Below are 20,869 nucleotides of genomic sequence, written 5' to 3'. Positions count from 1 at the left end.
TTGAAAGTACCCAGGTGATTTTGGGGGGACCCATGTGTATCCAGGTGACTTTTGAGAGCACTCAGGTGATTTTCAGGGGTACCCTGATATACCTCAAAGACGGGACACCCCAAGTGTCCTGACTCACCTGATGGGATTAGAGAATATGATGGCTGCTGTTGCATCTTCCCATTCCATGGGGACACAGATGACCCTCAACAGTGGGGGGGCTGTCGGTGGGCCCCCCAAAACTCCAGGTGAGGGCCCCAGGGGTAGGAGGGAGCCCCAAGTTACCTCAGGACAAGGTGCAGCGCAGGTACACCCAGGTGCTTTGGTCTGCAAAGTCTGTGAGGATGGTGTTCTGCACCAGCTCCAGCTCTGGAGGGGGCAAAGAGGGCACCCAAAACCTCAGGAGGGCAGCAGGTCACTGAAATCAATGCAAAAAAAAAATCTATAACCCACAAAATAAGTTATAGGTATGTATTTTACTCAGCACTGTGGTGCATGGGGATAGCTCTTACAAAAGCGTACACAACTTGAGCGACCTGTGCCAGTCTTTTTATTCTCTACAAATTAGGATTACTCAATACAACTAATAAATATTCTTTCCTAGTCTCGCCTGTCCCTGCCTCGTATTGAAATTAGCTCCATGTTTCCTTGCAACTGCACACTGCTCCTTGTTGGTCCCTCTGGTGGTCGTCCCCAGCCTGTAGTACTGCAAGGGCTGTTGCAGCCAAAGTGAAGGACCCAAAACTTGGTCTTGTTAGATCTCACGTTGTTGGATTTGGGCCTCGGATTCAGCCTGTCCAGGTCCTTCTGCAGACCCTCCTACCCTCCAGCAGATCGACACTCACAGTATACTTGGTGTCACCACAGTTCCATGAGGTCCTGGAGTATCACAATGGCATCCATGATTCTATGAGGCCTCCCAGTGTCACAACGTCCTTTTGGTTCCATGGGACCCCTTGGTGTCACAAAGTGCCTTGAATCCTTGGCCCCACAGTGTAACAATGGCCTCTTGTTCCAAAGAGGCACGACGGCATCTAAGATGTTTCCTTTATGTTGATGCCTTAAGTTCTGAGTTTTCTGTTCTGCTTGGGTATGCTTTCTGTTGTGCTTTAGGGTGATAAAGGCGAAATAGTCTGATTCCAGCTATGGGCTCAAGGACAGTTTCTTGAGACTCCATGTCCTAAGTATAAACAACGTGAGAAGAGGAGGGTGGGCCAGCCAGGAGAAGAGGAGGATTATACCGTACGATTTGAAACTATTAATTGGATGTTTGACTCTTGTACGTAAATGGACTGAAGTCTATAAAAATGTGTAATCATGTGACCAAGCTCTCTTCTACTTCCATCTTAGAGCCAATCAAGCACGGCAGGGACCACACTGTGGCAATGGAACTGCCAGGGTGTGGCCTTTGAAGGCCTATCAATAAATACCCATTTTATTTCTCCTAACTCTCTCTGATCTCCGTTCCAGCTCCTAAAGGCAACAATTTCATGAGTCCCTGAGGAGCAACACTGGCCCCTTGGTTCCATGGGGCCCTGCAGTGTCACAATGGACTATCATTACACAAGGTCCTGCTCTGTCACAATGCTCTGCATGGTTCCACCAGGCATTGCAGTGTCACAGTGGCCTCTGTGGTTCCACGAGGACCCAGAGTGTCACAATGGACTCCTTGCTTCCATGTAGCCCCACAATGTCACAATGGCCCCTTGGCTCTGTGGTGCCATGTCGTACACAGTGTCACCATGGTCCTCTCAGTTCCATGGGGCTCGCAGTGTCACAATGGTCCCTTGCTTCCCCAGGGCCCTGCAGTGTCACAATCATCACAGAATCACCCAGGCTTCAAAAGACCTTTTAGAGCATCGAGTACAACCTGTGACCCAACACCCACTTTGCACCCAGACCATGGCACTCATTGCCACATCCAGTCTATGCTGAAACACTTCCAGGGATGGTGACTCATCCATTTCCTGGGCAGACCATTCCAATGGCCAATCACCATTTTTGTGAAGAATATTTCCAAATATCCAGCTTAAACCTTCTCTGGTGAAGCCTAAGTCTAAGACCCCTTTTCCTGTTTCTGTTCCCTGGGAGGAGACCCCGTCACTCCCTGGCTGCACCCTCCTGTCATGGAGTTGTAGAGAGTGATGAAGTCTCCCCTGAGCCTCCTCTTCTCCAGAATAAACAACCCCAGCTCCTTCAGCCTCTCCTCACAGGACTTGTGTTCCAGACCCCTCACCAGCCTTGTTGCCCTTCTCTGGATATGTTCCAGCCCCTCCAGGTCCATCCTAAATTGGGGGACACAGTACTGGACACAACACTTGATGAGCTGCCCAAGTATTGCCGAGAACAGGGGAAGAATCACTGCCCGCATTTGTTGGCCACACCATTCCTGATCCATAAAAGTCCCGGGGGCTGAATGAGGGAAACGGTGGGGAGCAGTGGGGACAAATAGTTATTGATTGTCAGTTTTGAAGGATCATGTTTTTCATACCTACTGAGACTGCATTAGAAGGGGCTGGGAGTCAATGTCAATTGGATATTGATGATATCCATATATAAAATTAAAAGAAAACAAGAAAAAGCAGTTTTCTCTGCATGGTTTTCAATATAGTATATTTACTTTAAATATACTTTCTGAAATCTGTCTAATTAACCACATAAGAAAAGAAAAGTTAAATTATTCTCAGGGGCTTTTCTTGTTTGGGCGTTTTGAACAAAATTTTGTGGGCTTTTCTCACTGAATTACTGAATTGAGGAGCTCAAGAAGAAAACAGCATCTGGAATAATAAAAGTAATCAGCAATCTCCAGATGGCTGAGGATCCATCCTCATCAGAGCAGGAGTAAACAGAAATGAGCACAGCTTTGTGGCTGCCCCAGCTCTGGGATGGGCCCTGGGCCTGGAGCAGGAGCAGCTCTGCAGGTACCCAAGGCCGGGGCTGTTGTGCTGGCCTGGGCAGATGGGATGGCAGCAGGGGCTGCAGAGCTCTCAGGAGCTCAGGGAGAGGGGAGCAGGGCACACAGGGAGCCTCCTTTTGCCTTGGCCAAGCACCTTGCCCATGGCTGGTGTTGAGTCTTGTCTGAGCTGCAGCTGCTGCTGTGCCCTTGCCAGGGGCTGAGGCCGTGGGGCCACTGCCCAGAGCCCCCTGCCCTGAGCAGAGCTGTGGGGCCAGAGCCAGCTGGGCTGTGCTGGGGAGAGGCCCTTGGTGCTGCACAGAGCTCAGGGCAGCTGGCACAGCTTGCAGGGGGCTGGCCTGGCCTGAGAGAGCCTGCCAGAGAAAGCAACAGTGTCCATCTCAGCCTGGCTGAGCATGCAGTGGCAGGACTCAGCCCAGCCCTTGTGGGGCAGGGCCAGTGCCTGTGGAAGGCATTGGAAACAGGCAAGTGGCCCAGAGAGGAGGCTGCTCTGTGCCCTTGGTGGCATGCACAGAGCAGGGAGGGGGCCCAGGACATTTGTCACCGCCAGCCTCTGTCCCCAGTCATTGCCAGCCCTGGCTGCTGAGCCCAGGTTTGCCCTGGGCTGAGTTTGGCTGTGGCCCAGCTCCATCCTCCTGCGGGGCTCAGGGCCTGTTCCCAGCCATGGCCAGCCCTGCCCGTCCTCTCTGCTGGCCCAGAGCCCGGCAGAGCCCGGGGCAGAGCTGTCAGTGCAGCCCACAGGTGCCATGGGCTGTGCAGGAGCTGGCAGAGGCTGCCCAGCAGGGAGGCCATGGGGCAGAGCCTCAGGGCTGCTGTGGGCACCATGGCACAGGGGCCGTTCCCACCCGCAATGCTCCTGTCCTGGGCTGGGCTGCACAGGGGCTGTGCCACCATGGCTGGGGCAGGGGCACAAAGGGGCCACGGAGCCACTGCTGGGTCTAACAGCAAGGCCAGGCACACACAAGGAATTGCTCTGCGTTGCCTGTGCTGGACAGGGCTGGTTGTGGCAAGGACAGAACTCAGCTGGCCTTGGGGGCTGCAGGAAAAACCAAGAGCCCAAAGAGCCTCCATGGATGTGCTGGGGAGCAATGTTGGAGAGGGGAAATGCATGGCTGCTGGAGAATGGGGAAAGATGGAATTCCAGCAGACACTGATGTGAGGCTTAGGAAGGCTTTAAGAGAATCTTCACAAGCATCAAAGTGGGGATGTTACCTTATAAAAAACCATCTCTACCTGGGGAGCACACACAAGGCTTGTTCTTCAAAACCCACTGGCCCATGGAACTGCACAGTTCCCATTGTGTGAGGACAATTGGAAAGAAACCAGCTCCAGTTGTGCCAACTTTTAACAGTTTTTGAGCAGTCAGATGTGACTGACATTACCAGCCCCCAGAGACCACCAAAGAGACCCCCAGAACATAACAACAAATCTGTGAAGTGAATGGAATATATGTTGATGATTTCAGGGAATGGATTATTGTCACCCCTCTGTCACATGGGTTCCTTGATGCCATGAGTCCTTGCAGTGACACAATGCTCTCCTTGGTTCCATGAGGCTCTGCTGTGTCACAACAGTCCCTTGTTGTGAACCCAGGAACCCTGCAGTGTCACAGTGGACATTTGAGGGCTGTAACCCCTCAGCTCTGGAGCCAGGCTGAGAGAGCCTGGGCACAAGAAGGCTCAGGGAGATGTTAGAGCCCATCCCAGCACCAAAATGGGCTTTGAGAGAACTGGAAAGGACTTCCAACAAAGGCCTGGAGTGACAGGACAAGGGGAAATGGCCATGAGGTGAAGGAGGGCATGTTTAGATGGGACATTGGGAAGAAATCTTCCCAGTGAGGTGGTGAGGCCCTTGCACAGGTTACCCAGAGAGGTTGCAGACTCCCCACCTCTGGAGGAGTTCAGGCCAGGTTGGATGGAGCAATCTGGTCCAGTGGGAGCAGTCCCTGCCCATGGCAGGAGATTGGAACTGGATAATCTTTAGGATTCCAACCCAAGCCATTCTATTATCCTAGATTTGCCCCTTCCTGCCTCATTTAGCAGCAGATTGTTCCTTTTGCAGCCATTTACTGCAAACACAGTGACTGAATTGACTTTGCCCTGGATGTTGCCTGCAGCCTTCATCAGCTCCAGCTGAGCTTTGGCTTTCCTAAACACATGAACACACACTGAGGTCAGATTTATGAATTCCTCCTCCTGGTCTTTGTGCCATGGCTCATGCCTGGCATTTGTGCCTGAGGCAGCACAGCCCCCCTGGCTAACAGAGGCCCCACATCCCTTTCAAGAGACATGGCACAGCACAGGGAGTGTTTTGGGTGGGCAAATATTACCCACCAGAGTGTCCACTCAAGACCTCAGTGTCCCATCCCACCACCCACCCATGCCAGGGATGACAGAGAGCCCTTCTCTGGGGTCTGCCAAGGGCTGGGTGAAGAGGGAGATCAGACAGGGCTGATGCTGCCCCTACAGCAGTGCTGAAATCAGCAGCAGGAGGGAGATAACCACAGAACAAATGGACTAAGAAACTGGGGGGAGTTCCCTGGTCTGAAAGCATCTGATGAAAGAGGCTGGAGGGATGCTCAAAGCCCTGCCTGGAGCACCTTCTCAGGCTGACCATGCCACCAAGGCCACAGACCAACCTCCTCAGTGCTGCATTTGCCTGAGATCCCTGCAAGGGCACTGGCACATCACCACATACCTGCTGGAACGTGTCCTGGCCCTGCAGAGTCACACAACTCAGCTGACACAAGTGGGTTTTATCTCCTGGGCACTTCCCAGTCTAGCCCAGCTCTGCCCAGCCCAGCCCTGCCCAGCCCAGCTCTGCCCAGTCCAGTCCAGCCCAGACCAGACCAGACCAGACCAGCAGCCCATTTTGTGTGAGATTCATGACAGTGCCCACTCTGGGATGCTCCAGCAGTAGGGGCACTCACCCCATAGCCTTGGCCCCCTTGAAGGACTCGGCAACTGCTGAGGGGCAGAGAGGGAGGTCAGCCTCCACATCAGCCCCAGGGCTGGAGCTCCCCATGGCAGAGGAAATGGAGCTCAGTGACAGTGCAGAACTGCTGGTCCTGGCTCCAGGAGATGCCCAGCACAGGCTGCCTCTGCTTGCTCAGTGCCAGCCCCTCTCTCTCCCCAGGCCAGCACAGCACTCCTGGGCAGGGATAAAGGGGCTTGGCCAGAGCTGCAGCAGCTGCTTCCTCTGCATTCCTCCCTGCAGGTGCAGAAACGCTCCCTTGCTCCTCTCCCTGGACATCCCTTTTCCCAGCTGATTGTGTCCTGGCTGGCTGGGCTGGCTTGTCTTGCTGTCCCAGCCCCTGCTCCCCACAGAGCCCTGAGCTGGCACTGCTGCTCAGGACACACCAGGTTCTGCTGCTGTACATGGCCAGGGCTGCAGGGAAGCAGCAGCTCCAGGGGTAAGGTTGCAGGAAGGCTCTGGGCACTGTGAGAGTCCATCTGAGCCTCTCGTCTGTTTCTGCCCAACGACCCTCGCCTGAGGCCTGCGCTGGCCAGGGATGGGAGAAACACCAAGTGACTGTTCTGCAGGTGATGCCTACCAGGACTGGTTTCTCATGACAACTAGTCACAGGGTGTTTACTCAACAAAGCTCCCACAGATGGAAGAACAATGGACTGGTCCAGTATGGGCTACCCTGCGTGTGTTCATAACAACAAGGATGGTTTGGTGTTCCTTGAAATGTCCTGTTTCCACCTGTTCCTCAGGGTAACGAGATCCACATACAATAGACCATAAATCTTCCCACCTTTTGGCCAGAAGCCACTCGCTTTGGGAAAGGACTATAAAAGTGACTTTCTCAGAGGAGAGTCCCTAGATCTCCCCAGATGGCAACAGACATCTATTGGCTGCTCCACAGGATTCGTCTGCCCGTCTTGGTAGCTATAATCCTGACCCCCCTTTCTCTCTCTCTCTCTCTCTCCCTCTCTCTCTGTCCGACTATCGCATTTTGGTTGGCACTAAATAAAGTGCATTTCTGTAAAAGTAAACTGATTTTGTTCCCTGCTGTGTCTTTTGCGCTCTGAGATCCATAAAAGAACCTGTCACGACTCCCGCTCGGCTTGGGCGGATCGTTACACATGTCCTTCCTAAATTGGGGGCCCAGAATTGAACACAGCACTTGAGGTGCTGCCCAACTAGTGCTGAACACAAGAGAAGAATCACTGTCCTGTTCCTGCTGGTCACACCATTCCTGATCCATTGCAGTTCCACGTGTTGGATGAGGGAATTAGAGGGAGGGGGTGGAGACAAAGTGTTATTTATTGTCACCCATGAAGGGTCTTGATTTTCATATCTATTCAGACTTCATTAGAAGATTCAGGGGTTCAATATCAATTGGACATTGCTGGTATCAATCAATAAATACAAAAAGAAATCAGGACAAAATACTTCTCCCTGCATTGTTTTCAATATAGTATATAGCATATTCGTTTTGAATACACTACTGAAATGTGTCTAATTAATCACAGAAGAATTGAAAACTTAAATTATTCCCAGGGACTTTTCTTGTTTGGGTGTTTGGAACAAATACTTTAGAGTTTTTCTCACTGAATCCCTGAACTGAAGAGGTCAAGAAAGAAGAGTTCAATTTTAAGTTTGTCGTGGATTTAACATTGGCCAAATTGCCAGTGCACCCACTAGAATTATTTACTCATTTTCTGCTGTGAGATGGGACTAGGAGAAAGGCAAAACTAGCTCAAACTTTAAAAGGTACAAAGAAAAAACTTTATTACTAGAAATTACAAGAAAAAAAAAATCTCAATAAAAGTTTCAGAACATTTCTCCTCCCCCTACAACTTCTTTTCTTTCACACTGATAACATACAGAAACGGATTACTCAATTTGCCATCTCTATAAATAGCCTTTCACCCATTTACTTGGGTGAGGAGAACTTTTCATCAGTCTATGGAGATTTTACCACAAGAAAACAGTTTTCTCCCAGCCCTGTGTCACAGTGAATCAGCCATTCAAGAGAATGTAAATCTGATCACTCTGTAAAAATCCCTTCCTCAACTTACAGTTTTCCCATAACGATTTTTGAGGACCATATCAATTTATGAGGCAGCACTCACAGTCTGATGGCCTCCCCTCCCCCTTGGTCCAGGGGTTTTTGGAAAAATTTATCAGGGGCAGCATTCCAGGTACGTCATGGGCCGGTCTGGCCACTCTGGAGGGAGGGGGAAGCAGGCAGGATCTCAGCAGTCCATGATGCTGTCTAGTATTTCCCCTTTCCCCAAGTTACTCAAAATTTGGAAGAGGACAGAAACAGAAGAAATAGAAAACATAGAGAGAAAGACAAAAAAGAAACAGAGATACACACTCTTGGATTCCAGTACTGTTCAGACAGAAATTCCAAAACTGAGGTAGGGTCAAGATGTGCACTTGCTTAGTGGTCTGCCTGAAATTCTCCTTGGTCTTCTTAGGTACTTCCCTCAGGTAGGACTTTTGGTCATTTCGTCACTCAGGAGCTGGGCTGGGGCTCCAGGGATGAGTGTGGAGCATTGCCTTTGGTGTGACACAGACCACAGGAGCAGGCAGGGACTTGGACTGAGAACGTGCTTCGTGTTTTTTTTAAGCCCCCGGGCCTTCATGGGCCTTCCTCCAGGTGGGACTTGTGATTGCTGGAGCAATCATTGCCTGGGTCAGCACCACCCCACTGTGTGACTGACTGACAGCTCATCCCAAGGTGTCTGGGACACTGATCTCATCCAGCCTCTGACAGCGACCATGGTGACACTGGGGAACCTCATGGAACCATGGGTCAGTTGTGACACGGACAGCAGAACCAAGGACACCGTGGAGACACTACAGAACCTCATGGAAACAAAGAGAACATTGGGACACTCTGGTGCCTCATGGAATCAGAGGGACCATCGAGACTCCTGACCCCTATGGAACCAAGGGTCAAGGACGAAGCACTGGGGCTCATAGAACCAAGGAGCCATTGTGAAACTGATACAGGGAAAATTAAAATTAAAATTAATGAGTTAAGGGTAAAAATACAGGAGGATGCTTTAACTAGAAGGGGACTGGCAAGATACTCTGAGTGCTTAACATTCACTGTCTTTGCAAGAACAGGTCAGAGCAAGGCTTCAAGATAAGATAGAGGGCCAAGAATGTGCAAGCAGGATGGAAGAGTGAGGCCCATTCCAGATAACGGGGATTCCTTAGACCCCTGAGCCAACAAAAACTGGTATTAAGGCCTGGAAAGAAACCTAAGACTAATATACAAATAAGGTGAGGTTAAAAGTTCGAACTGAGAGGAAGACTGCCTACTTCATCCCAGACAGCCACCAGAACAACCAACAAGGAGCAGTGTGCAGTCACAAAGTGCCATGGAGCTAATTTTAATACGTAGCAGGGCCAGGGGAGATTAGGAAATGAATATGTATTAGGTGCACTGTGCAATCCTAGTTTGTAGAGAAAAAAAGAGAGGTGCAGGTCACCGAAGGTGTGCTTGTTTTTGGAGGAGCTATCCCCCATGCATCTCAGTGCTCAATAAAATACATACCTATTATTTACTTTGTGGGTTATGAAGTTTTTCTGTGCATCAATTTGGGTGACCCCGCTGCTCCCCTGAGATTTCGGGGCACTCTCTTTTCCCACCTCTGAGCTGGAGCCGGTGCAGAATGCCACCTGCACCGACCACACAGACCAGAGCAACTGGGTGTACCTGCGCTGCATCATCTCCTGAGGTAACTCAGGGCTCCCTCCCACCTCTGGGTCCCTTGCCTGGAGTTTTGGGGTAACCCTGAGTGTTGGGGTGCCCCCTGACAGCCCCCCCACCACGGAGGGTCATCTGTGTCCATGTTGACTGAAAGGATGCAACAGTGGCCATTATCTTTTCCCAGCCCATCCAGGAGAGTCGGGACACTTGGGTGCTCCAAACATCACCTAGACATCCCCAAAAATCACCTGGATACACCTGGGTAGCCCCCAGTATATCCTGGATCATGGCAAAAATCACCTGGATACAGCTGGGTACCTCTTGGATAACTGGGATCAACCAAAACCACTAGGGCCCCCCAAAACTGGTTTCCAAAAAATCCTCATTGCTTTGACTGGGTGGACCTGGTGTCCGTAAATTCCCATTGACTTCAATGGCTAAACCCAGTGCCCCAAAAATTTTGTTGCTAACAAATCTCGATTTTGGCTTCAGAATTTCCCAGAATTTGGACTCAAAATGGAGATTTTTGGGCTTACCTGGAGCCACACCTCCAATACAGGTCACAGGTGTGGGATCAGGGATTCAGAACTGGCTTCCAGGAATTCATCCAGTACTTCCACAAAATCAGCATCATGATCCTGGAAGGGAAATTCCTGGAATTGTGTCCAACATGTCCCCCACATTTTACCCAAATTGACCCATTTTAGCACCAAATTTGCACAAAAGTCCTGTTGAATTCAATGGATAGGCTGGGTGTCCCTAAATCCACCAAGGTTTAAACAGGGTAGACCTGGTGTCTCTATATCCCTATTGATTTCTTTTGGGTAGACCTGGTATCTTGGAATCTCTATTGATTTCAATTGGCAGGCTTGATATCCAAAATATGCCTGTCAGAAGATCATTATAACAAAAGATGGGCAACTCAGAGACATTGTAAAAGACAGTTTATTGCTTTATTGCACCAGTCTCACAGAACAGTGAGACGTTAAAGTGTTACACTGAATGCCATAATATCAGAAGCCATCTCATTATTAGTTACAATGCCTTACATTAGTTTTTTAGCCAATCACATATTTCTTATGAACTTTGTTAGCGTCTTTTATCACCAATCATAAATTGCTTTGCTTCCCACAGCTTTGCTGCCATGTACATTTTTCAACCAATCATGTAACACTTCACAAACTTGTAATGATACATCTTAAATTTCTAACTAACTAACCAACTAACTAACTAAAACCACCCTGTCACCCAGACCGTGGGACTCAGTGTCACATCCAGTCTATGCTGAAACTATTCCTGGGACAGTGACTCATCCACCTCCCTGGGAAGCCCATTCAAATGTCCAATCACCTTCTTTGTGAAGAATATTTATTAATGTCCAGCCTAAACCTTCTTTGGGGCAGCTCTAAGCCTGTGTCCTCTTGTCCTGTCACTGTACCCTGGGGAAAGAGCCCAACTCCACCTGGCTGCACCCTCCTGTCAGGAAGTTGTAGAGGGTGATAAGATCCCCTCTGAGTCTCCTCCAGGATAAACATCCCCAACTCCCTCAGCTAATCCTCACAGGACTTGTGTTCCAGATCCCTCACCAGCCTTGTAGCCCTTCTCTGGACACTCTCCAGCTCCTCCAAGTCCTTCCTAAATTGGGGCCCCAGAAGTGGACACAGTGCTTGAGGAGCTGCCCAGCCACTGCTGAGCCCAGGGGAAGAATCACTGCTCTGGGCCTGCTGGTTACACTGTTCCTGATCCACATGAGTCTGAGGGGTTGGATCAGGGAAATGGTGAGGAGGAGATGGGGATGGGGACAAAGTGTGATTGATTGACCATCATGAAGGGTCTTGATTTTCATATCTATTCAGACTGCATTAGAAAGTGCTGGGGGTAAATATCAGTTGGACAGTTCTGATATCCATCTATAAACAGGAAAAGAACCAGGAGAAATCACTTCTCTCGGCATTGTTTTCAATAGAGTATATTCATTTGGAATACATTTTTGAAATCTATCCAATTAACCACCAAAGATTTGAAAACTTAAGTTTTCCCCAGGAGCTTTTCTTATGGGTATTTTTAACAGATGTTTATGAGCCTTTGTCACTGAATTCCAGAACTGAAGAGCTCAAGAAAGAAGAAGCCTCTGGAGTAGTAGAATTCATCAACATCCTCCTAGTGGCTGAGGATCCATCCTCATCAGAGGAGGAATGATGGAACAGAAATAGGAACAGGTGACGCACTGAGCACCCGCTGACTGATCACACCTGCTGACCTTACCCACTGACCACATCCCACTCAGCACCCAAATGACCAAATGATCACACCCACTGACCATAACCACTACACACACTCACTGACCACACCCATATCCTAGAAACCAGTACCAACACCCCACTGACCACACTCACTGACCACCCCAATGACAAATCCCATTGACCACACCCCGCTGACCAACCCAACGACAACCCCTCCGAAAATACTGAGCACACGCAGTCCTGATTCTTTCTGCTCTCTCCTCTAAGTTATTCGAAATCCCCCTTCTCCAATAACTCAAAGAGCTGGCTGCTTCCTTCTTCTATTTGACCAGGCAGAAATTGCATAAATACACCCTTCAATCTCAAATACAAAAAAGTTAAACTACAAGGGGAGCCTTATAATTCATTTTACCAAGCTGGCACCATTCCCAGTCTTTTTCAAAAATATCCAAATTCTCTGGCTTTAAAACTTACTCACAGACTGGATTCACTATCTCAAACTGATCATGTGCTACATCCCAATTATAGGATCTCAGGAGTTCCAGGGCACACCTGGGGCACATAGGTCTCCTTTTATTAGATATACAATACCATCTCTTGTTGCACCCTCTACAGAGGAGAAGGACCCAACTTGGTTGTCACCCTGGTCCAAAATGAAAAATCATCTGCCCACACAAAAAGCAAGGATTTACCCTTATTAGTCCCCAGAGTTGTTGGTTTCTGAAATTATTCTCAACTGGTGGTAATTCCAAGTCAAAAGCCAAATAATTACTTGTTCGAAGATAGCCCTTTCAAAAAGTGTGCAAGTGATGAGCACCTGTCATTTATTGATGATTAAGATAACCAGAGCCATCAGGAAAGCTACATCTGAATGTCGGCTTCCCATAAACCGAGATCTGCATTCACCAAATTCATCATTTCCCAGACATGGTTTTGTCCAGCCCAATGCAGAGAAAGACTACATGAATATGTGCAACAACAAAAAGAAAGACCTCTGCTCCAGGCTATGAAAAACTGTATAAAAACAGTATAAATGCCCTGAGGAATATGACCACTCTGTGTTTCCAGAAACAATCAAGTGCCTGTTTGTTTCTGCATAGCATTCAGAATGGAACTCATTACTGACTGCCCAGACTGCTTAGTTCCATATGTTTCTATTTGGTGTGTTCTACTTTTCCCCCCCTTTTTTTTTTTTTAACTTTTCATAGTATTTTCCATAAAGGGATGCCTTTAGTCACAGTATTGCTACATCAGTATCTACTGTGCTTGTGTTCAACACAGACGTAAGGAGCCATGAGCATTGTGCATTGAGGTAAAATAAAGTGTCCTGCTCTGCCCTGTGTGACCCAGGTGCTTCCCCAGCCCTTCTCTGTCTCTGCAAGGGCAGTGCCTGTGAGCAGAAGTGGAGGGACTCCCAGCAAAGTAGCAGAGCCAGGGAAAATGGTCCTGACTCTTCCCACATCTGCTCTTCCCAACTCCACCCTCTTCTTGCCAACCCTTCTATGGCTGCGAGGCTGCAGTGCTCTGGCAGCTTGGTCACTGTCCTGCTGCGTGTCCCTGCTGTGAGCACAGGCAGGGACAGGCCATGGGCACTGCTGGGACACAGCTGGGCTCCAGCACAGCAGCTCCACCAGCAAAGGGATCTCCTGAGGGCAGGGCAGGAAGTCTGTTCTCCTCCTGAGTCACTCTCAGGAACAGGCCCAAAGAACAGACTCTGAAGAGGCTCCTTGTGTTCCCTGTTCTCCCAGGGCTCAGTGGGATGAGATCAGGGTCCCAGTGTGGCCATCAAGGGACTCAGATCTGGGTCAGGTTTGGCTGGTTGGTGGCCAGTGCCCATCAGATGGTGAATGGTGTGTGCTGAACCTTGCTGGGTTTCTGCAGCTTGTTCCAGGGCTGATGGCAGGGCAATGTTTGTCTGCAGGGCCTTGGGAGCTGCCAGGAGAGCACAGGGGACCTGCAGGGACAGGGTGTGCCAGGGAACAGCAGGGAGTGGAGCTCACTGGGAAGAGACCTGCCCATGGTAGGGTCACCCCAAGATCAAGGACTGAATGTCTGCTGTGACCAGGAGAGCTCTGCAGCCCCAGGGAAACAGCAGGCACAGGGAAAGGAGTCTGGGCACTGAGTGCTCTGAGCCTCAGGCACCTTCCCCAGGAGGATGCAGGGCAGCCTCAAGGCCATCTGGCAGCCCTGGAACAAGGCAGGCACCTCTGAGCCTTTGCATGGCCCCAGCAGAGCCTGTGTGGGAGGGGGTCAGTGCAGGGAGCACCATCAGCTGCCTCTGTGTCCCAGGCTGAGCAGCAGAGCCCAGCAGAGGCAGCCCAGGGCCCCGGGCAGCACAGCCCCCGTGCTCTGCAGAGCAGCAGCCCCAGCTCGGGCTCTGGGAGCAGGGCAGGGGCTGCAGCAGTGGCTGCTCAGGCCAGCACAGACGTGTTCCCCTGGCACAGGCTCTGTGGGCAGCTGGAATGTGCCAGGAGCAGAGCAGGAGCCCCTGGGGTGCAGAGGAGCCCTGGCAAGAGGCTGCCCTGTCCCTGGGGCAGCAGCAGCTGCCTGAAGAGCCCCAGGGCCAACTCTCTGCTGCTGTGCACGGCAGTGGGGCTGGCCCTGGGGCTGCAGGAGCTGCCCGGGCTGAGCATCTACTGAGCATTCCAGACACAGAGTGTCTTTCCCTGACCTGCAGTGCCTCCAGTTCAGACTGCAGGAGGTCATTGTGTATTTTAGAGTAAGATGGCCATCTTGTAACAAAAGTTACAATTGTAGCAAACTGGTAATTTTTCTCGGTGTTTTCTGTGTAGTTATTCTGGCTGGTCACTCTGCCTCAGCATCAACTCACAGTTTACTCAGAGAAATGCAATGCTGTTCATGCCTAGCAGGGTCCCCCATTCCCCTGGGTTCCCCCAATTCCACCTGGGCCACAGCTTCCACCAAGGATGTTCCACAAATCCACCCCAGAGCCTGACACGGGGACAAGGGGCTGGGGCTGAGTGACCAGGACATCAAGGACGGGGATCATCCAGGTCACTGGGCCTGGTTTGGGTTCCCCAGGGCAGGAAAGATGTCTGGCAGATGGAGCAGGGGGAGGGAAGGGCCTCCGGGGTGGGGCTGGATCCTTTTGGCTGTGAGGAGAGGATGAGGGTGCTGGGATTGTCCAGCCTGGAGCAGGGAAGGCTGAGGGGCTCCCCATCCCAGCAAGGACAGGAAGAGTTTAAATGAGTCAGGCTGGTTATAGCATTTCCTCAGCATTCAAAAGCAGCATGGCTACCTTTCTCCATCCACCACTGAAATCTTTGCTAACAGGGCATTTTTCAAGCTGTTTTCACTGCATTCCAGGCAGAGCATCCTGATACAACACCTTGATTGTGTTTGTATCTATCATAGCATCATCATTCTGAGGCAAATATCAAAGGGTTAAGAGCTTAGCTGAGGAATAGAAGCTATACATATAATGATCAGAGTAGAATCAATGTAGAAAGTTAATAATCAGTGGCTGAACCAGTAGAGATAAGAAAATAAATCACTTGCTTGGCTTTGTTGTGTCAACTTGGGCAGTTGGAATTTTGTTGAAGTGAAGAAACCATAACTGCACCTGGGCCCTGCAACCAGCCAGAACCAGGTTGGGAACTTGAACTATGGACAAAGGGCCTGAGAACCTAGGGACAATACCAAGGTGAAAAGCTGAAGGCAAGAAAGGCTCCCTGACTTCATCATTAGGAGACCTCTGACCCATTTCAAACACCCACTGACCCATTTGAAGGAAAGAACAGTGCAAGGACTGTGCAAAAGAACTTTGAGCTAATTTTAATACAAAGTGAGTGTATGGGGTTTTAGGTAACTCATATCCATAGGCATATTGGGTAACTAAATGAATATGTAAGATTTTGATGGAAAAAATAAGGTAAGAGCCCTGGGTATTTTGCACATCCTTGTGGGAGATTTCTCCTGAGCTTGCCAAGCATTGTATTAAATATATTACTTTCTAATTTAAACTGGCTGGACAGACTTATTTTCTCTATCAATTGGCGAGTTTGCCATGAGAAACTCTGGCTGCAAGAGCAACCTGGGCTATGGATGTCTCTGGGACCTTCCTGGAAGGACCTCATGTCCCCAGCTGCTCAACATGGGGACAGAAAAGACATGTTGATGGACTGCAGACAAAATTGTACATTTAAAGTGATGTGTATGCCTGTCAGGCCTACACATGGCTAAAAGGCAGCTGACAAGATGCAGAAGACGTTCTGTGCTCAGCACAAGCCTGGGCAGTTTTGCTTGCAATCATCGGGAGGGTGCAGTGGCCACAGAAAGGGTTTGTTCTGTCAGGGAGATCCACCAGCAGTTCTTTGGGTGAACTGGGCAAATCCTTGTTTATTGCTGCTATTTCAATCATTATTTTGATTGGGTCCTGCCTCTGTGAATGACTGTTTGTGTGATTGGTGAGATGTACTTAGGAAGAAGCGAGCGGGAGCATGGATTTGTGTTTTCATTTTGGGCAACTGAAATGGCTGGAGAAGAGCAAAGTGATTGGGTGATCATTTAAAATTGCTGTATACTGTGTGCTGTGTTGACAAGAGGTGGATGCTTTCTCCCTTAATAAAGAGATACCCTTCCCTGCAGTGATTTTGACTTTTGGATTCGGGTTGTGTGTGGGGAATTCCTGTTTAAGGGGGACGGCATTCCCTGTAACACTCGGTGTTTGGGCTTATCCGGTCCCCTGCTGCCACTGGTCATTGTGTATTTTAGAGTAATATTGCCACCTTGTGACAAAAGTTACAATTGCAGCAAACTGGTAATTTTTCCCTGTGTTTTCTGTGTTGTTAACTGGATGGAATATATCGAACTTCAGCAGGGAGGTTGGTAGCTTTGGACTGGGAAGAGTCTGCACAAGAGGGTCTGGACACTCAAGAGAGAAGAGGAACAGCTTGATTTTGTGGGTGTTATGAGGCTTTAGGGGCTTCTAGAAGTTGGCACACTGCATGGTTACTGTTACAGTGCAAGATTTGTGAAAAACGTTGTTATTGTTCCTCTGAGAGATGACAAGGTCTATGCCCTCAATGTAAATCGAGACATCCTAACCAAGCTGATTTTGAACCTAAGATCCTAAAGTTTGTGTGTGGCAAATCACATTCAATACCTGCAACTCAGGCATGTGTGTGGGAGAAAGATTGGGAAAGGACTGTGAGGCTGTGTGGAGAGAGATTTGGGAGGAAACAGGATAAGACAAGAAGGAGGAGGTAATGAGTACTAGACAAAGCAAGGAGATTGCTAAGGCTAGTCCTTTAGCCTGTATTTTGACACACTGGAAAGAGTTAGTAGGGTATGGGGGCACTGAAAAATAGCAAAGTTTGATCAGCTTTCACAGACATATCCCTCAGTAGAATCCATTAAATCTTCAGGAAAATTTGGTGTTCCAATTAAACTTTGAAGTCTTGAGAAGTTTCTTTAACACACTGAGGGACTTAATCTGATGTAAACAGCACGAAATCCCTGTGAGGTTCATTAAAATCCTTGTGCTGTGTCTGTGCTGCTGAACTGGGCTGGTCTCCTGGCACAGAGGCAGCTCCTAGGCACAACCAAGAAGAGCTTCAAAAAGACATTTCTGCTGAGGAGCAGCTCCTCTCCCAGCCCAGCAGGGCTGAGGGCACTGCCTGCAGGCACTGAGGGGACAGGAGCCAGGCACAGACAAGCTAAATGCAATCAGGACTGGGAAGACATTGAGCTGAGACTTCACTTGGGGAAACATCTTCACAGCCCTGGGCATGGTGAGTGTGTGGGTGCAGGGCAATGTCCCCTGTGCTCCTGGAGAGAACTCCTGGAGCCAGCACACCCCACAGCCTGGGGGATGTGTTAGGAGGACTCTCCCAGTTTCTCTGAAGCAGAGGAGGAGGAGGATGTGCTGCAGAGCAGGGTTGCCCTAGGCACCATCAGAGGGACAGGGCAGGATGGCTCCTGCTGCCAGGGATGGCTGCAGGGACTGAAGCTGGGTCTGCAGCCAGGGCTGCCCAGGGCTGTCCTGCAGAGCAGCTCCATCAGCCCTCAGGGCTCTTGACCAGCCCAGGGCATGTGCCGCCTTCCTGGTACCTCCCCATGGACTGTTGGAGAAGACAGAGGTGGAAGGAGTGACCCCCCCATCAGAACAGATTCCTCCTGCTGTGGAGATGGTGCTGCATGGCCAGGGCTGCTCTCAGCTTTCTCCTCAATGCAAGGCAAAGGGGCTGTCAGGTGTGTGTGTGTCACTGAGACTCCTGCACTGTCCCACTGGGGATCAGCTGATCTGCCTCAAATCTCCCTCACAAAGTGCCTCCTCACCCTCCTCTGCCTACAGACAGCAGTAGCAGAACCTTGGCTTGCAGCATTTGTGTTTGTCTTAGCTGTCCTTAAGGCCCTGCTGGCAGGGAGGTGTCCCTGGGCAGTGCCCAGTGCTGGGAGGGGTCTGCAGGGCAGTGCTGATCTTTCAGGGGTGGACTGGGCTCTGGGAGCACTGGCAGGGACAAGCTTTGGTTGCAGAGAAATAGCTCCCAGTAGGCACAACACCAGGCAGTAGAGAGCCACACCAGCCCTGAATATCCCTCCCTGTCCATCTGCAGAGGAAAAAAGGTGGGGGTTTAGAGAGATTCATTTTGAAACTGGAATCTGAAAAATATTTTTTAAAGAAAATTTTATGTGTTAGAACCCTGTAAAAGCTGGAGGTTATGAGCAAAGGGCAGATATGTAGGACCAGCAGGTCTGACTGCACAGGGGCACAAAGAGGCCTTTTATCTCAAAGGGACCCTAAAAGCTCTGGCTGTGAGCAATACTGAATTTGAGTCAGCAACTCAGCAGCAAAACCATAATCTCAAAAAAACAAAAAAAATTTTACAAATTACTACCAAAGTATGAGAAGATGCTTTGAAAGGATTCTAAAGAATATTTCATAGGATTGACTCAAACAATTCATTCCCACCTTGTCAAAGTCTTCTTTCAACAGCTCAGAATGCCCAGAGTGGAGCGATGTCCAACAGCAGCTCCATCAGCCACTTCCTCCTGCTGGCACTGGCAAACACGAGGCAGCTGCAGCTCCTGCACTTCTGCCTCTTCCTGGGCATCTCCCTGGCTGCCCTCCTGGGCAACAGCCTCATCATCAGCGCCGTAGCCTGCGGCCACCACCTGCACACCCCCATGTTCTTCTTCCTGCTCAACCTGGCCCTCACTGACCTGGGCTGCATCTGCACCACTGTGCCCAAAGCCATGCACAATTCCCTCTGGGACACCACGAACATCTCCTACGCAGGATGTGCTGCACAGCTCTTTTTCTTTGTGTTTTTCATTTCAGCAGAGTACTATCTCCTGACCATCATGTGCTATGACCGCTACGTGTCCATCTGCAAACCCCTGCACTACGGGACCCTCCTGGGCAGCAGAGCTTGTGCCCACATGGCAGCAGCTGCCTGGGCCAGTGGCTTTCTCAATGCTCTGCTGAACACGGTCAATACATTTTCCCTGGCCCTCTGCCTAGACAATGCCCTGGGCCAGTTCTTCTGTGAGGTCCCACAGATCCTCAAGCTCACCTGCTCTAATTCCTACCTCAGGGAACTTGGGCTCATTGCTCTTAATGCATTTTTATCATTTGGTTGTTTTGTGTTCATTGTTTTCTCCTATGTGCAGATCTTCAGGGCTGTGCTGAGGATCCCCTCTGAGCAGGGACGGCACAAAGCCTTTTCCACCTGCCTCCCTCACCTGGCCGTGCTCTCCCTGTTCCTCAGCACTGGCACATTTGCCAACTTGAAGCCCCTCTCCATCTCCTCCCCATCTCTGGATGTGGCACTGTCAATTTTGTACTCAGTGGTGCCTCCAGCCCTGAACCCCCTCATCTACAGCCTGAGGAACCAGGAGCTCAAGGCTGCAGTTTGGACACTGATGACTGGCTGCTTTCAGGAACATTAAAATGATGGCTAGTTTCTGAAAATCACACAACAGCAGCCATCTTTGATACTTCATCTTGGTTTGGTTGTGGGGTTATTTTGCCTTTTAGTTTTATCATATTGTCCATTTAAAAAACTACTCTGTGTTCCATTGCTCGTTATGTTTCTCCATCTTTCCTGTGGCTACAAAATGTGCCAATAAAGGGTTGCAGCCTTCGTGGCTTTAAACACACTGAAGGATTTCTCTCCCAGCCAAGTTTTGTCCAGAGATGCCCCTTTTGTTCCCATCACTGTAGCTGCAGCAGCATAGCCTGTGTGCAGAGATGGGGCAGAGCAGTGCTGGCACACCAGCTGTGCCCAGCAGCAGCAGCTCTTGGTGATGCCAGTGCTGCTCCCGTGCCACTGCCCCGCTGCCCTCCTGCCCCTCGTGTTGCTGCAGGGCCTGAGTGCTCTCGGGGCCGGGCACAGCCCTGGGGGTGGCAGTGCCGGGGCTGCAGCAGGGACAGGCCATGGACACTGCTGGGGCAGCGCTGACACCTCAGGGCAGGGCCTGGGGGCTCCAGGCTCCTTGGCCAGGCTCTCTTCACAACATTTGTCCAGGCCAATGCTGAGCAGAGAAAACCCTGTGAGCAGCCTCAGGCTGGCTGTGGGCAGGCTGGGGGCAAACAGCATGGCTGGTGCTCTGCAAGGGCCCTGCAAGGGGGAGAGCCTGGCAAGGAGCAGCAGAGCAGGGGCTGATCCATCCCCACTGCGCTGGACAGCCCAGGGCAGCGTCCCAGAGCATCCTCATGCACCTGCCAACAACATCCCCCGTCTGCAGCTCTGGCCTCTCCCCCAGCTCACACAGGTGCTGCATCCTTGCAGGCATAGACACGGCAGCACTGGCTCAGGAGCCCCTGTTTGCACTGCACAGAGCAGGCGTCAGCACCCCCATGGTGCTGCTGTGGGGAGATGGAACTGAGTGAGCACAAATGCCATCAGTCACTGGGGCCAGCAAGGTCTGGGGGACACCAGGAAAAACACTCAGGTTTGTCGTGACCTCTGCAGTCAGCCACAAAGTTTGTTCCCATGAGCTGTGAGTTTCCTGTCCCACTGCAGACACTGTTGCTCAGAGCCACAGCTGCGTTTTACCCACCCCCACAAACCCCTGAGCA

The 20,869-nt window shown here is 50.4% G+C and overlaps 1 protein-coding gene across 1 annotated transcript; it reads left to right on the top strand.

Moving 5' to 3' along the window:
- Positions 1-18,804: 18,804 nt before the first annotated feature.
- On the top strand, positions 18,805-19,737 carry LOC306815412 (olfactory receptor 14A16-like; the record flags this gene model as incomplete). The annotated part of the gene is made up of 1 exon (XM_079331975.1): positions 18,805-19,737. The coding sequence occupies one exon, from the start codon at positions 18,805-18,807 to the stop codon at positions 19,735-19,737; it is 933 nt and encodes a 310-aa protein (XP_079188101.1).
- Positions 19,738-20,869: the final 1,132 nt, after the last annotated feature.

The sequence above is a fragment of the Erithacus rubecula genome (genome assembly GCF_903797595.1).
Source record: "Erithacus rubecula genome assembly, contig: scaffold_131_arrow_ctg1, whole genome shotgun sequence".
NCBI lineage: Eukaryota > Metazoa > Chordata > Aves > Passeriformes > Muscicapidae > Erithacus > Erithacus rubecula.
Note: the sequence above shows the minus strand (reverse complement) of the source record. Positions and strands in the feature narration are given on the sequence as shown.